Source organism: Polypterus senegalus, chromosome 1 (genome assembly GCF_016835505.1).
Source record: "Polypterus senegalus isolate Bchr_013 chromosome 1, ASM1683550v1, whole genome shotgun sequence".
In the NCBI taxonomy this organism is placed as follows: Eukaryota; Metazoa; Chordata; class Cladistia; order Polypteriformes; family Polypteridae; genus Polypterus; species Polypterus senegalus.
Window position 1 is genome coordinate 110,186,698 of NC_053154.1, and position 16,432 is coordinate 110,203,129.

The window sequence follows — 16,432 nt, forward strand, 5'->3', positions numbered from 1 at the left end:
CTATCCAAAAACAAGTCTGCTTGAAGTAAGAATTTAAACTGTAAGGGCCACTGAGACTTTTAGAATTGTGAGATTGGGCTTTCTAAATGCAAATGAACCCTTACTGACAAGCTTCATTACCTCTAGATTCAATCTTAAATAGATTCCAAATACAACATAGTTTGTGTTTATTTTTGACACACTATTCGCAATGTGCAAATCCTTTATAGGTGTTTTGTGAAAGCAGTTGTATATAGAATATGAGCCTGTAGTCAAACTGAAATGTCCATCCTTTTGTTCAATTCCGTGGGCACTGGAAGTTTCAGGTACTGTAAAAGTAGTAATGTTTTTGAGATAAGCAGTGATGGAGAATACATGGAAAATAAAACCCATTACCCAAATCTTTATGATATATGTTCTTTAAGGAAACGAAGAGAGACTTTACTCATTTACTTACTCTGAGAAATGCATCCAAAGAGCCATTCTCCATGTATTCTGTTATAATCATTACAGGTTTACCTGGAGTTGGAGAAAAGAGATGACACAATTATATTGCAAACAGCCTAATCTAATGAGATGAAACTGTAAGACTTCTATTACATCAGTCTTGCATAATTTAATTTAATTAAATATGTCAATGTTGCACCTCAGTAGGATATGAATTATTAAAGGCAATGTTTGCATCCATCTGGATGATTAACCCTTGGTGTTTTATTCTTGAAAATTTACTTGCTACATGGATTTGGACTGCACTTGGTTTACATGCACCCCATTCCTTTGTATAGTGCTTTTATAGCAAGAACTATAATAGAGCTTTTTACAAAACACCCTGCCATTTATCAGGTTTCTTTACCCATTACTTAAATATTAGAGAGGGTCATTTCATTGATGTGCTATTTTAGAGCACCTTTCTAAATAGGCACTATATCACAATGATTTTTCAGCTGCATTACAAAGTATTGACTTTTATAATTTACTTTCTATGACATTACAAGTAACACAGCCTACTTAGAAACCCTAGCAACCTCTTCACATAGACAGATGGATATACTGTCTGATAGCTCACCAGAAAATAACAGATCTATCTATCTAGCAGGCATATTGATAATGTAAGGTATTTGCTGGATATAGAAGGTATGCTTTGGTAAGGAATTAACAGTTTGTTCTTATACATGTATTTCTTTTATTTATGATTCAATTTCACATGTGTAGTGCATGTTGCTATCTCTGAGGATTTCCTACAGATCATACACCTAATCTAATTTAATTTCAATTGGACTTTTGTATAGACATCAAGAATTACAAAAAGAGGTTCTGAACTTTCTCAACAACTTCAGAAACCATGAGAAGTTTTGTAAATGCACAATTTTGGCAACTAAAAAGCAGTGTAATATCAATCACCCAAAACAGAACTGACTGACTGATAATGCCACCACATAAAAGTCCAACGAGACTGTCATCGATAGCTAGAAAGCTGAATTTTATCCAACAAAGTTCCTCAGCTCTGCAGAACAATCTGGTGTGCTGCTGCACAACACAACTTAAAAAACTGAAACATCCATAATGTTACTTCACAGTCTTCACCTGTATAAACTGTGAAACGGAAAAGGACTATGTGTGACGAAATTTATGCCAAACGTTAAAGAAGCAAAATATTAACAAGCTGTGCCAGAGGAGAAGATGTGTTCATTCCACACATTCTTCTGATACCCTCCAAAACGCTTTTCTGTTTCAAGCAACTGCAATATCCTGTGTGAACTGCATTTGCTATGACTATAAACAAGGCTGAATGGCAGTCACTTAAGGTAGCAGGCATTAACTCACAAAGACAACTATATATTGTTTGGTTACTCAACAGTGGGAACACCAAGGAAATGTATTCATTTTCGCACCTCATGGTAAAAACAACAAATGCTGTTTACCAAAATTCACTGGAACACTAACTATACTGGGTCTGTGGCAAATGTAGAAATAATAAGTATATATTAAACAATGTAATCAATTATATGAATTTTAACTTATGTGAACAAAATGAATATACACTTTGAATTATTCATAATAGTGTAACATGAGTCTTTAATCTGAAGAAATCTATATGGTCTAAGCTTCTATAAACTGTTATTATAAAATGAAACAATTGTGGGTACTTCAAGGTGGTAGAACATAAAACCCTATTAAAACACATAAAAACAAACTGCAAACTGTTACAGGTGAAGTACATGCAGGACATACTATAAATCAAGCAGCGGGATCTGGTATTATTTCACAAACTGCTTTGCAAAAATAAATCAATGTGGGTTCAATTTATTTTTTATGATGTGCCCTTCTTTGTCCAGCAGATTATAGATCCACACAGAAACTAAACAATTAAAAACTAGATATTTATATTAAATGAAAAAATACACAGTGTTCAATGGCTCTTTGGGACAGTTAACGTGACACACTTCTCTTACTATACTACCGCTTTCTAGGTAGCTGTCAAGACATTCGCTGCACAAAGTCTTTTTTTAAATTGGGGGCAACGACAAGGCTATCTGTAAAGGAGGAACCTAGACGATTTGCATTAAAGCCACAATGGCCTGTGAACTGTGGACACACGAAACATCTGTCATTTGTAAATGAACATTTTTATGCTTTCAGAATTTTAGGTTGACTATAAAAAAATTAAAAGATGCCATTGTTTCATTGTAAAAGGAAATTTTCCATCCTTCTTTTATTCCCTAATAGTGCATCCATCTTCTTGAATGATTTACTGGCAACATATGTAAACAAGTCAACCCATACTTTTCAAAAAAAAAAATACACCACACAAAATATTAAGCAACACATCAATTTCTACCCCCTTTCTAAAGATCATGAGGACTGTAATGCAAGAACAACTTATAGAAAGCATTCCTGCAGAGACAGTTTGTAGCAGTGTTTACTTGGTCGACATTTTAGACATGCACACACACACACGCCTCTAATTTGCATTTAAATTTTTTTGTTTGCTAAATATATCAATTTTCTTGGATATCCAGAGGCAGCCAAGGAGAAAGGAGACGTAAGTCTTATTACCCAGCTGTGAGTGGGAGATGCATAGCGGTCCATGCCTATTAGGGCTCGCTACTGCCTGCTGTGCAGCATACAATGGCCCGCAACAGGTCTGCCCCCTGATATTGGAAATTTAAATGATAATTTTAATTTAGCGGCTTCTACATTATGCAAATGAGCCAAGTCATTTATCACAAGAATCTCAGACAGCGCTTACAGTTGTTTTTTTAATGGTTCTTTGGGACGGTGAAAACACTGCACTGCTCTGTTTCCTCTGCCTCTATATTTGAAGATTATCAAACATTATTAATAATTAAACAGGTTGCACAGAGAAACATTTTAAAGGGTACAACCCAGGTATTTTAATTCTGCATGACCATTTTTTTAAGCACAATAATGGCATCCTAACAGATTCCACCTATAAATGTGACTGCAATGGACTAATTTACGTGCTTAAATAAATATCAAACACACAGACAAGCCCTTAAGAAAAGAATTTAAAAAAGGCAAAGACAACACCAAGTAAGAAAAGCAAACACACGGCAAAGACCAGAGTGCCCACAGGAACATGCTTTCTTCCAGCTTATTTATTTATTTAGCTATCTTAAATAATTCATTCTTGTGACCGCATAGTACTGCCAACATACAGACTGTATAGTCTGTGCGACTGCAGACCTCAACACTAACCATTGCCACAGACCTGTGTACCACAGCGCTGCTCTTTTTAGGTAAATTAGGCAAACTTGCAAAATGTTGACTGTTTCTAAGAAACGGAAAAAAGAGCTACGCTGATTCAGCCATCTGCTCCCACCTTTCTCGAGAGAATCAATCAGATTTCTCACATGGGAGAACATGGCTGGCACGTATACAGTCATCGGGTATTCATTTCATGACCATGAGAAAAAAATAAATGCAGCACAAGCTGCTTTGCAGATAGAATATCCCTTTAAACCATAAACTCATTTAAAGCTGACAACAAGATTAATGACTGGTACTACATGTAGATTTCTACATATTAGTTATCAATAGATCCACTCCATCTGTCATTCCACAGAGGAAAACCATCATAGAGTAGCTTATGTGTTGGCACCTTGAGTAGTTAACCATGTCGCAGCTGCCAGTTTCACTTACATTTTGTCACTACACCCTCCAGGTGGATTATATTTGGATGATCAAATTGCCCCATGATGCTGGCCTCACTCAAGAAGTCACGCCTCTGCTTTTCTGTGTAGCCAGCCTTTAGCGTCTTGATGGCCACACATATCTCTCTTTTGCCTGGCATCTTCAGCCGTCCACTGCATACTTCTCCAAATTCACCTGTTACAAGGAAACACACCTCTGTCAGCTCTATCTGTTCCCAGAGACTACTGACTTACCCAGAATACTTAAACTTCTGATGACAGGATTTCACATATAATAGAAGCATGTGTTTTTACTCTTTCCACTGAATAAGTGATTGGCACCACCTCCAGAAACAGGCTTTAAAACAATATTTTGGAATACTCCCAGAACCACACCAAAGAAAAACAGACAAGATTTGAAGGTCTTCTTAAGGACATCTTCTGAATAAGGGAAAAGGGGTGGTGAATGGTGGTAAAAGGCCTGGTAGCAGGTTGTATTTACTAGATGTTGCACAATAAAAAGAAGGTCTCTCCCGCAGTGTAAAAGGGTATGTAAGTGGCAGCTTCCACACCCACTGTGACTCATTGACTTAGCCATAGTATTCATAATGTAACAACTCAGCATAGGTGAACTGATTCTTTCAACATGGAGTTATATACTATGGTCACATTAAACCTCAAACCATGGTTATATAAATATTTTAATGTAACAAATGCTGTTCCATTTTGCTCCATTTTATCACAAACACATTGAATTTCAGCCAGATTTTGTCTTTTCTCTTTATGTGTTCTAAAAAGTAACACCTGTGCAGGAATTAAAAGGGAAGCAGTTTTCTTTTTAACCCTGCATCATGTCCACAGCACACAAAAGCATTCACCAGGTCGGGGATGTCAGTTTTACTAGCTCAAAGAGATTTTTTCCCAGTGAACAGCATGGCACCACTGACATGATAAAATGGTATCAGACATGAGGACCAAGTACTTGGATCACAAAAAAAATTAACCATTATAAGGCTGTTTTGCTGCCACTCCTTTCAGTGAGTATGTAGATGAGGAAAACAACGACAAGAAAGATGCAGGGACCCTTAACTTGCCTTGCTGCTGAAATCTATGAAACTGTGACTTCTAAATATGATACTGAAAGCAAGAAATCACTTCCAAAAGTCTGTTGTATTTCAATAGTAGTAAAACTGGGATATCTACTATTAGCCAACGATGATGCCCACAATATCTCTTCCTGCCATCAATATTCAAATCCTCCTTAGCAGGTTTACTGGCTGTTTTTTATTTGCTTTTCAGCAAAAAAGGAGACATATTATATTTTTCAAATGTGACTGATTATGTTTGTTTAGCTGCACAGAACATGTGCATGAACACTAAATATTTGAGGAAAAATAAAACAAAAGAACACTTACCCACACCTATTACTTTTTCAATCTTTATGCAAGAAGCATCAATTTCCTTGGCAAACTCACGGACAGCCTGGTTGGGGTCTTCATAGGTGAAGGGATCTACATACGTTCTCACACCTGCTCACAAACATATTCAGTTACTGGGTAACATCAACTAATGTCAAATACTATTGTTTGTGCAGTCAATCTGCAAGCCGACATGTTTCAGTAAATCAGATTTTTTTTTTTCAGCATCAAGATAATTGAATATTTTTATTTCACCCTACCCCCCTTTAAGGTATTCTGATGAATTGCTTTGCTTTAACATCTTTGATGTTGACTTTGCCTGCAGAAAGCTCTACATCGAGCGAAATCAAATTTTTCAGTCATTTACCTTGGTGCAAATGCTTCTCTTCATCAGATTCTTGCTTTGCTTTGCTGTATTTGCTGCGTCTAGGGTGAAATAAAATGAAAAAAAAAATTTCATGAATATTGATGATAATGATGAAATGTAAAATGTTGAGCTTGAAAATGCACACTGTGCTTAAATGCATTGCCAATGGGTTTTGCAAAGGCTAGAAATGAGTCCAAAGGGATTTAATGCAGATTTCTGGATCTTTTGTGTTTTGGCTACTGGCTGGTAACTGGAAGGTTAATTGAGCGCCCCCTTCCCTCAAGCAAATATATAGCTGGGGATACTATTTTGTTCATTCTATTGAAACATCTCCTCTTTTTCATCTCTTTGAAAGCTACAACTTTTTAAAAGAATAGTGCTTTGAGGGTACCAACTTGCTTTTGTTTGCCCATTACTACATACAGACGTCTACTGCTTGCAATCCAGTAAACAAACAAAATACTGTATGATCTGCATCCTACATCACTGACTGCAATAGTCTATAGCCTGGACAAATTTATTTTTATAAAAAGTCTTTTAAGTGTTTAAACTGACATGATGAAGTAATAAAAATAAAATTCTGTTGCTCATATATTGCTTTTTAATTGGCATTGTTATGTTCAGTAATATGTGTCTGATGAACTATATCACTGCACTATATACTGTATTTGTATTTGATATTTCTGTAACAGCAAAATTAGCAAGCTAAACATTTCACATTTCTATAAGGTATAATTACAATTCATTGAATTGAACAGTAACATTAATCTTTATTATAATGACAAAATTATAAAATAATCACCTTGCTCACTTTTCCCACACTTATTTTCTTTAAGGCAGCACAGTGGTGCAGTTGTTAGCCCTGTTGACTATTAGCTCCCAGCCAAGTTACTAAGAATGGAGTTTGCTCATTTCTTTCCCATCCCTGTAAATGTTCTCCATGTACTTCCCACATGCCAAAGATGTGTGCAAAATTATTCAGTGACTCTAAACTTAATAGCACAAATAAGCATGCCCTGCAAGTGACCTATCTGAGGTGTGTTTTTCTTTTTGCCTGATGCTGCATGGACACACATAAGCTTCTGGTAATGCTATATTGCATAAAGGAATGGATGGATGTATGAAGTCTAATCACTGGAAAGATATATCTGATCTGCTGTGACTTCTCCTGTTTGTCCTATAAGACCACTACTTCTTAATTTATGGTCAGAGCTCAGTCCCTTCACTTCACTGACTTAGCAGGAATGGTGATCTGCCAAATTTCTATGAGCTTTGGAGACAATTTTGGGACACATACAAGATGTTTTTTCTAATTATCTTTCTATTATTAATGCAAAATTAACTTTGTTTACTTTCCTGATTGTGCACTGTTGGAGGTCTACATTCCCTTATACAAACTGGGTTCACCTTAAGTAGGTGGTCACCACAGACACTGAAAATAAATTACATACACTAATTCCCTAGAAAAAAAAAAACTGAAATTGATCAAAATAAGTCAAAGCAAACTTCCTTTAATTTGGAAACTAAAATCTTACTAATGCTATATGGACTACATCGCTTATATTTTGTTTTTTTCAAGTGCTTTTACCACTATGTTTCGGTGTCAGATTGCTTTGGCAACACACATACACCCGTTTACACTGGCCTGTGCAGACATTCCTCAGTATACGTATAACAAGCTGTTTTTTTTTTTAAGAAATACTCCTCAGATCTAACCTTTCCATTGTGCTAAGGCTGTATATATTGTCTGTTAATAACAGACCTGGTTCTTCCCTTCCTGTTCTCCCTGTCATCTAGCCTTGCAACTCTCCTACCCCCAACCCAATGCCTAAGGCTACACTCTATTGTCAAAAACAAAGAAAAAGAAAAAAGAAAGGAAAAAATCAGTTTCCAGTGTCCACCATAGTGCACAGAAGAGTTCAATGAAACATGCAGTTAAAGAGGGTCAGGAAAGGTCAGAGGAGGTCCTGGAAGTGAATGGACCTCCAAAAGGTAATCCACCTGGTGGGACTGAAGATGCTTTTGAATGTCATTATGAAAGGCCTTGGCACCCACAGATTTAGTGACAGAGCATGTGTTGGTGCGGTGCACTAGACTTAGGTGAGATCTGTCTGAAATCCCCAAGATCATCCAAATGACCCACAGGTGAGACCCTGGGGGTTCAAAGCTCTAAAATGCCGCTGTGTGAGTTAAAAAAGGGATCAGCAGGTATGATGCAGAGAAAGAAAATTTCATAAACCTATGCTTTATTCACTCAGGTTTAAATCATTCGTCACAATCAAATGGAAACTGCACAAGTTTTAAGAGCTTTCTAACTGTTAACATTTTGTATACTATAATGGTCTTTGTCCTCCTACTCCTAGGAGTCTGCAGGGGGCCCAAGTAAATATGCAGGTTTTCTGCTTGCATACCCTTTTTAGTAATAGAAAAACAATCTTACAGAATTAAAAAAAGAATATAGAGTTGCACCTCAAATTCTTTGCACTATTGCTTACACGCTAGCACTATCTTCACAAAATGCATAACTCTTAGTAGCAGCAGAAACTCAAGCTACTTTAACAGAGCAGAAAGAGAAAAAAATTTTGAAAAGCACATTAAAGGCTGAGGCTTCATAGAAAAGATGAATACACAGTTTCTAACTTTATATAAGACAGCAAGGCAGTAACAGATTTATGCAAACAAGTGTGCACGCCTGCCAGCAAATGCAGGATCACTAAATTCTCTGGGTACACATGTAAAAATAGTCCACTCCGCTGCCATATAAATCAAATGAAATATATGGGAATAAAAACACACTGCTGCTCTAGTCTGATAGACCATGGACCTGCCCAAATGTGACTAGGTGGCTCGTACAACACAAATGTATGCAGCTGAATAGAGTGATGTGATATACTGTACAGAGAATTCTCATGAGTACATGTGTATCCTTTTGGATCAGCCTGGGTATGTTGAGCTGTAGTATACCCTGGGACCCTCACACACAAAAAGGATCCATCACAAAAAAAAAAAAAAAATCTCTATGGAAACAGAAAAGACCTGGTTGATGGCTTCCTAAGCATTAATTTAAAACAGCAGGATAACTGGCCAGTGTGGTAAAGAGGCCTTAGTGTTATTAGAGTTGAATCCCTTACAATGCAATACACATTTCTCCTTTCTTCTGGGTTTCTATTAGATATACCTCTGAAATAAAGCAGTTATATTTTTTTATTCACACCATCAGAGACAACCATCACTAACATCAGCACTCAGCACTAAATACTGCAGCAGGCATGACCTCCATTTAAAAGGCTTTATCTTTTTCTTTTGTACGCAATTGTGTCATCCCCTTGTGTGCTATCGCTCTGTGCATTCAGTGTACACCTAATGCAACTGAAGCAGGACTTCACCTTCCAAATGCAGATAACCAAACAACAACAAGAAAATCCCAAAGCACACAATGCAGGCACTCTTGTCAGATACCTGGCTTCCTGCCAGTTGCATTTTGACAGGTTTATGGCTGATACTTAAAGACAATCAATATGAGGCTAAGAGGTTGACATTTCATTTTCTAAAAAGTGATGCATGAAGGTCCAATCAGCTTACTCCGATTATCACCCTCTCACAAACGATTTTATTTATCACTGGCCAAAATCATAATACCCTGACACCTAGTCCTGTTAAATTCTCAAAAGAAAAAAAATGAGCCACAATTAAAAACACCAAGTTATCTGACAATCAGTCTCATCTCAAGCACAAAGCTGTCACTAAGGAAAGAAGGAGAACAGTGGTAGTGACTCTGGCATTGCTTTTTCCCCTAACAATGCATTTTCATTAAAAGTTGTCTTCTTGCGCCATGTTTTTGTTGTGTTAAGCAACATAATTGTGGGTTCTGGCAGTGCTGTCAGTTTAGGAATTTAAAAAAGAAACGGTAAAACTGTAAACTTACTGCGGAAATTCAAAGTCTGTCTGTTGGAACAATACACCTATTTGCATTCCAGCTTCTCTCATCTAAAATCTTATCCTCTTTTACAGAATGCCCTGAGCCACCAATAGATCTTATAGAGCAGAAAATAGAAGCACATCTTGACTCTTAACTAATGACATTACATGATTGATTTTATACTCAATATTCTTTTCAAACACTCACTCAAGTGGAGTTTTAAGGGAAAGTATTTACACAATGACACTTTATACAGGTCAGAGATTGAACCTAAAACATGGTGCTTTAGATGCCAGCTCCTTCCTCATGAGGATGGAACACTGCCTGCAGGTAGCTTGCATACGGTCATGAAACAAAACTTTTACCTAAAATTACAGGCCCTTAATTAGGGCCTTTACCATTAATGGGGCTTGACAGGCACTGAGCCTCTTCCATTTAAAAGATTTTGTGCATCACTGCTCAGAATTAGGAAGGGCATACTAAAATCACGTTTGACGCTTTTTACATGCGGCACCATGATTGCTATATAGAGGATATAGCCACTAAATTTTGTTTTAATCTCCACACAGAAACACTTTTTATTTAGTATGAATAAAATAGAGGCAGATATGGTGCCATGAGTTACACAGCATGGCAGCACAAGCAGAGGCCCCCTGGTGAATGGCACGTTGACTTGTGGAAGAAGTTCAGCCATACTAGAATGGTGGCATTTTGATGCTCTTTTCTCATGCAAATCACTGATTTGAACAGGAAAACTTTTCATTGCTCAAAGGAATGAAAAAGTGCATACATGGGGAAGAAGAACGAGGAGGAGAAGGAAAAAGAGGAGGAGGCAGGATTTACCTTCTGCTGATTATAAAAGCGGCAATGAGAATGACTAGCAATGCAGCACTTCCAGCAACTGAAACCAACAGCACTGTGGGATTGGCACCATCTCCAATGATTGCAGAGGGCACTAGAAAAAAAAGAACAAAAGCAATTCCAAGTTTAGTTTTAGAATAATTACTCAGATTACCTTCATTAATTATTAGCTGTACAAGAATTTTATAAATAAACTGGATAGTAACAAATTACTTAGAATTAAAATTGTAGAATTTACATGGAGTATTAACTGGCAGATTAAAGAATAATTTCCTAAAGTACATTACAACTTCACTGTAAAGCACACTGTAAATGAGTGTTTGCTAAGTCACTGTACATGAGTAAAATACATAAAGCATTGAGTATAAGCTGTGAAAAGAAAATAAATTTTAAATTGATTCATTTACTGTTCGTCTTCAGAGAAGAAGGGAGAAGAAAAGAGGTTTTTTATTAAAACATAACTCTTAACTGTGCTTGCTTTTCACAACGCACATTCAATAAAAGGCACTTCTGCCAGTCTCATGGTCATTGGCATTGGCTGAAGGGGGGAGTTAGAGCAGTGTGTGATGTTGGGATAATCCCTTCTCAAAAAAAGTCAAAACAATGATTCTGTATCTTCATATGATGACCATTGACATTTATCCAGAAAGCATGGTCAAAAAGTTGTGAAGCTTGGTTATGTACTTATTTGCTTTCATTGCTGATTAATGCAGCTCCATTCTTTTCATTGTACTCTATGTTGTGTTTATATATGAAATAGAAATTTTTTTTTCAACGTAAACATATAATATGTATATATACATATACATGTATAAATTTAATGAAGAATGAAAAAGGGTAGCATGATGGCATAGCACTGTTACCACACAGATCTAATAAATAAACCGACACTCCTTGTGCACTACTTGTGTATTCACCACATGCCTACATGTGGTTTTCTGAAGATGCACCAGTTTTATTCCTGTATCTAAAATGATGTGTGCACTAGGTTAGATAACTATATCTTTCCCAAATGTGAATGATTTGGTGTGTGTGAATGTGCTCTATAACAAAACAGACCTGATTGCAAGGTTTCTGCCTTGAGCTCGAGACTACCATTTTCTAGCCCACAATGCTAACATTTGATTAAGCAGATTCATAAAAAGAAATTGGTGAGTTGAAATACGATTTAGATAGATAGATAGATAGATAGATAGATAGATAGATAGATAGATAGATAGATAGATAGATAGATAGATAGATAGATAGATAGATAGATAGATAGATAGATCCTAACTACAGGGTCACAGGGGTCTGCTAGAGTCAATCCCAGCCAACACAGGGCGCAAACCCTAGGCAGGGCGCCAGCCCACTGCAGAGGCAGTATTTTATAATTATTATTTTACAGGTTCTACACAACCATCTTTTGCAAGTATTTTTGTAATTCTATTTGAACACTGATATGTAGTTTGTTTCTTTAGCAAAAGAGATCAAAGCACATAAACCAAAAGCGCTGCTTTCTGTTTCTATAATATCATATTACCTGAGTTGGTCATAAATTCAAATGGCCCGCTGAACTCTCCGTAGCCTGCTGCAGTTCGAGCACGAACGTGAAACATGTAAGAGGTCAGGGGATTGAGACCTTTTATGTCAGTACTCCGCAATGAAGTTTTGATGATTCGATAGCTGCGCTCATTCTGATCCTGTTGGGGATTTTAATGACAATATTTTAAAAAACATTTTAGCATACAACCATTTTAAAAGATTACCAAAACTTAAAATGTAACATCACAAAATCAAGGTAACACTTCACATACAAATCAACATGAAAATAGAGGTAGAAGAGTAAAGAATAATTATTGACATTTTTTTTCATTGGAGCAATAAATATATTTCTGTATGTAATATATAAAGACTAGTCTTTTTTAAAGAGTAAAGTGTTCAGTAATTATATCTCGGGTTACCATTTTGTTTGCCACATCTCACCCTCACAATCAACTAAACAAGCAACATATTATACTACATTTTAGACAGTTAAGCAAGTATTTGTATTATATCTGCAATTGCTTATTCCAACACAGATCAAATAATAGAGGATTTTACACAATTCAGAGCCTTTTGTTGAGGTTCTTTTACACTTCTCATTGTGCCTTACCTTTTCATAATACTTGACTTCATATTCTAGGATGACACCATTAGGCCTCTCAGGCTCAGGCCAGATAAGTGAAACGGTATGCCTTGTTATGTCTTTGGCTTGAATATTACTGATCGTGGATGGAGCTGGAGAAGGAAAGAAGAATAACTCATTAACGGAAGGTCAAAATAAGCCTCAGTGAATCTAGGGATACAGGATATCAACCACTTTGGACATACTACCACTGCTACTCTTCTAGCTACTCAATACTACAGGGGACAATTCTCAGCATTTTACAAAGTTCTCCAGTTCATCTGTTGAATATGTGTATATGTATTGGTCATAAGTTTATATTTGTAAAGAGGCTGTAACAGAAAGTATTCCTGTGACATGTTTCTTTCAGATTTCAAAGCTGGTATTATATATTATTTCGCTATACTGTAACCTTTACTTTGCAAAATGACATGTGGATTTGCTTCTGATTTATTGATTCACTGACTAATTGCTTAATTGATGGACTGATTAGGAAAAACCTAAAAAAAAACATGAGTGTTAAATAAACAAGTATTAAGTAAGCATTAAGCTATCCTGATAAGAATAAGGCTCAGCTCCACTGGTCAAGGCATATCGGTTGTTTTATTTTCCTGGTAATTTTACCCAGTTCTTGTGTGTACACATGACATTCACATTAAAAATGACAAAAATGTTTAACCTCATTGAGTCAAATGAACAGAACTCTTTTTAGATATTGTTGCCATTTTACTTTTAACATCGGAAAGGCAAAGATGAATACATTCAATTTAGCAGTAAACTGAAATAATTAATGACTTGAGGGAACTAATCTTGGTCATCCCATAGAATGACATGATGTCTTGTATAGGTGTATAGGCCTGTGGGATCAACTTCTACACAAAACATATTTGCTGCTAAGTTAAGAAATTAAATCATTGACTTCTTCTTTTGAACTTTGCACACAGATAACCAGAGAAACAAAGAAAAAAAAAACAACAGTAGGCACATACTTTCTCACAACCTAGTTATTGGTTGTGAAATGATTTACTCTACTTAACAAAGAAAAGGTAGTGGTCAGTAGTTGTTTGTTACTAGGGATTAGAAACTAACAGTAAGTTATCCTGTCCTTAAATAAAAGGCTCCAAATAAAAATTACTTCACTTCAGGTTGAACTGGGAAAGAAACAGTAGTTCTCTTAAGTTATCCTGATGTGAGAAAGCACCAGCAATCCTTGAGAAAAACAGTGAAATACTATACAGTTGAGCTCAGGTAGTCATTCTTTCTGGTCAGTTGAATGAAAGACCACCTCATTTTATGCTAAGTGCCTTTTCTTTAAGTAATTATTCTGTAATTAAGTTATTTTTCATGCAATTCATTTTTCGCACAGACAGATTTAATTGTAAATACTTAAACTGGCTTGGCCTGTGTTTCTTTTGGCTACATTGCTAGAGCTTATGTATTGAATAGAGATTTTCTAATGGTGACCCAGTTATTCCTGAGCTTTTCCCAAAGTATTAACATTTTCTTCTCATTTATTTTATATTCTGCCATGTTATCTTGTATATACAAATACTATCGTTTTCTGGTGGCATATAAAAAATGTCTTTTTGAACTGAGCGAGCCAAAACACTCAAAGTGCAACACTAGCATTACAACCTTCTCTGATCACGAGGCTTGAACAAAAGTCCCAATAATGAAAACCAAAGTTACACGCCACCCAACATAAACATTAAAACCTTGAAAAAGGAGACTGTTGAACACATCATGGCTAAAGAGAGCCAAAAGGGAATCTAAATAAAAATGGAGATGTCAGTTAATACCTTCATCAGCCAGAGGATAAGGCAAACCATTTCATTATGTCTGCTTGAAAATCAACAAGGGGTGAAATGAAGGCATTTTAAAATATTTACAGAGGCTTCTGCAATACTTGGACTACACAATTGCAATGTAGGAATCACCAGGCAGTTTGCCTTCCATGTATTTTTCAAATATTTGTGGCTGTGCTAGGACTTGCTGACAGCTTAAATGAAGACAGACTTGCTGTTCTAAAACGAATCAAGCCATATAGTCTTTGGTGTCAAGAAAGTGACAGGTCTTCTAGTAGTAAAAAGAAGTGGCATATTTAATCCCACCCCCACACATGGAACAAACAGTATTCCATTTGCTCACTTCCTGAAGCTGCAGCAATTAAACACCTTGTAGAGATTTATGAGCATCGAGACACTCTAAGCCAGCAGCACTAACATGGCAAAGACTGAAAAGCCTATGCGGCAACTTATTGTAAGACACCTTCTTAATCACTGGGGGTGGGGATTCAGAACTGTTTTTACAAATGTCCTGCTTCATTAAGTCAACTTAAAACTAAGATAGCAAGAGGAAATAAAGAGAGATAATTAGGGCAGCCAAGAGTGGAATGGATTCAGAAAATCACCAAGCACCTGTCTTAATGAAGGATCCCATTTCAAAGGTAATCATTTGCTAAAAATTAACTGAGCCATTATGTTAGAAGAAAAAAAAAGAAATACAAAAAACAAAACAAAAACAGAAAAACATGTCTCTTAACATTTATCACTGGCGGTCCCATTACGCAAAGCCATTTATTACACTTAATAAAGAAGCTATTTGATTTTGTGCTCATATAGACCGAAGTATGCAAAAAATTAAAACATAAAATTGCTTTGATTAATTGTTCTACAATGAAGGAAAAAAAAACCCTGACAGACTTCTTGTTTTATAAGATATTTTCCCTGTAAGCATTTATGGCAGAATGTTATAAAGTGGAAACTATCCATCATATATATGTCCTTTGGGAAGGAGGGCACGATGCTGCTACTGCCTAACAGCTGTACGAGTCTTAAGCTCAATTCCTAACTGAGTTAGCTGGAATGTGGCTTTTAATGTGCAGAACAAGTCTGCTTTCCTTCTCCAATCCTTGGACAAGCTGTCATTGAGACATGAAGTGTGTGCTCTGTCATAACCCTGCCCAAGGAGTAGAGTCCTCTTTGACATAGACTGTGCATTTGGAAGAGTGAATTTCTGTTTAATTTTTTAGTGAATTGCAAGATTATTTTCTTAAAGATACAAGGCTTCATGCATAACATGTAAATTATACAAAGATAAAAACTGATATGATTTGCACTAATAACTGTGATATTTAATAACAAATGAAATCTTGAATGTTAGCATGCCTGAAACACTGCCAGGAACAATAGTGTTTCAGTGACTAGACTAAAATCTTCTTTAATCTGCATGGGATTCTTTTGGATGTTCTAGTTTCCCTCCGAATTTCAAAGGTGTGTGTGTGTGTGTGTGTGTGTGTGTGTGTGTGCGCGTTACGTTAACTGATATCTCTCAATTGATATTATGTGAGTATGAGCGCAAGTCAGTGTGTTTGTGCACTTGGGTAGACTGGAAGCCTCCTATGGTTTGCATCTGCTTTCTGCCTAATGCTACTGGGACAGACTCATCTCCCCACAACCCAATAATGAATATATCAGGTACAGGAAATGAATGGGTAATTTTATGCAATACATTATAATGTACTAGTAAGCCCAAGATCCAATTACCTATTACTATGAACAGGAAAGAGTGAGTTTTAAAATGTGGCAG

General features: G+C 36.3%; 1 protein-coding gene across 1 annotated transcript in view; it reads right to left on the reverse strand.

The window, feature by feature from the left end:
- The window catches only part of epha4l (eph receptor A4, like), a 95,342-nt gene that overhangs the window by 17,312 nt on the left and 61,598 nt on the right, over nt 1-16,432 (reverse strand). Inside the window, exons 6-12 of the mRNA XM_039755851.1 lie at nt 12,833-12,957; nt 12,221-12,380; nt 10,681-10,792; nt 5,919-5,977; nt 5,549-5,662; nt 4,144-4,329; nt 437-498 (exon numbers count right to left, since the gene is read on the reverse strand). Coding sequence (XP_039611785.1) covers nt 437-498; nt 4,144-4,329; nt 5,549-5,662; nt 5,919-5,977; nt 10,681-10,792; nt 12,221-12,380; nt 12,833-12,957 — 818 coding nt within the window. The remainder of the gene's footprint in view (nt 1-436; nt 499-4,143; nt 4,330-5,548; nt 5,663-5,918; nt 5,978-10,680; nt 10,793-12,220; nt 12,381-12,832; nt 12,958-16,432) is intronic.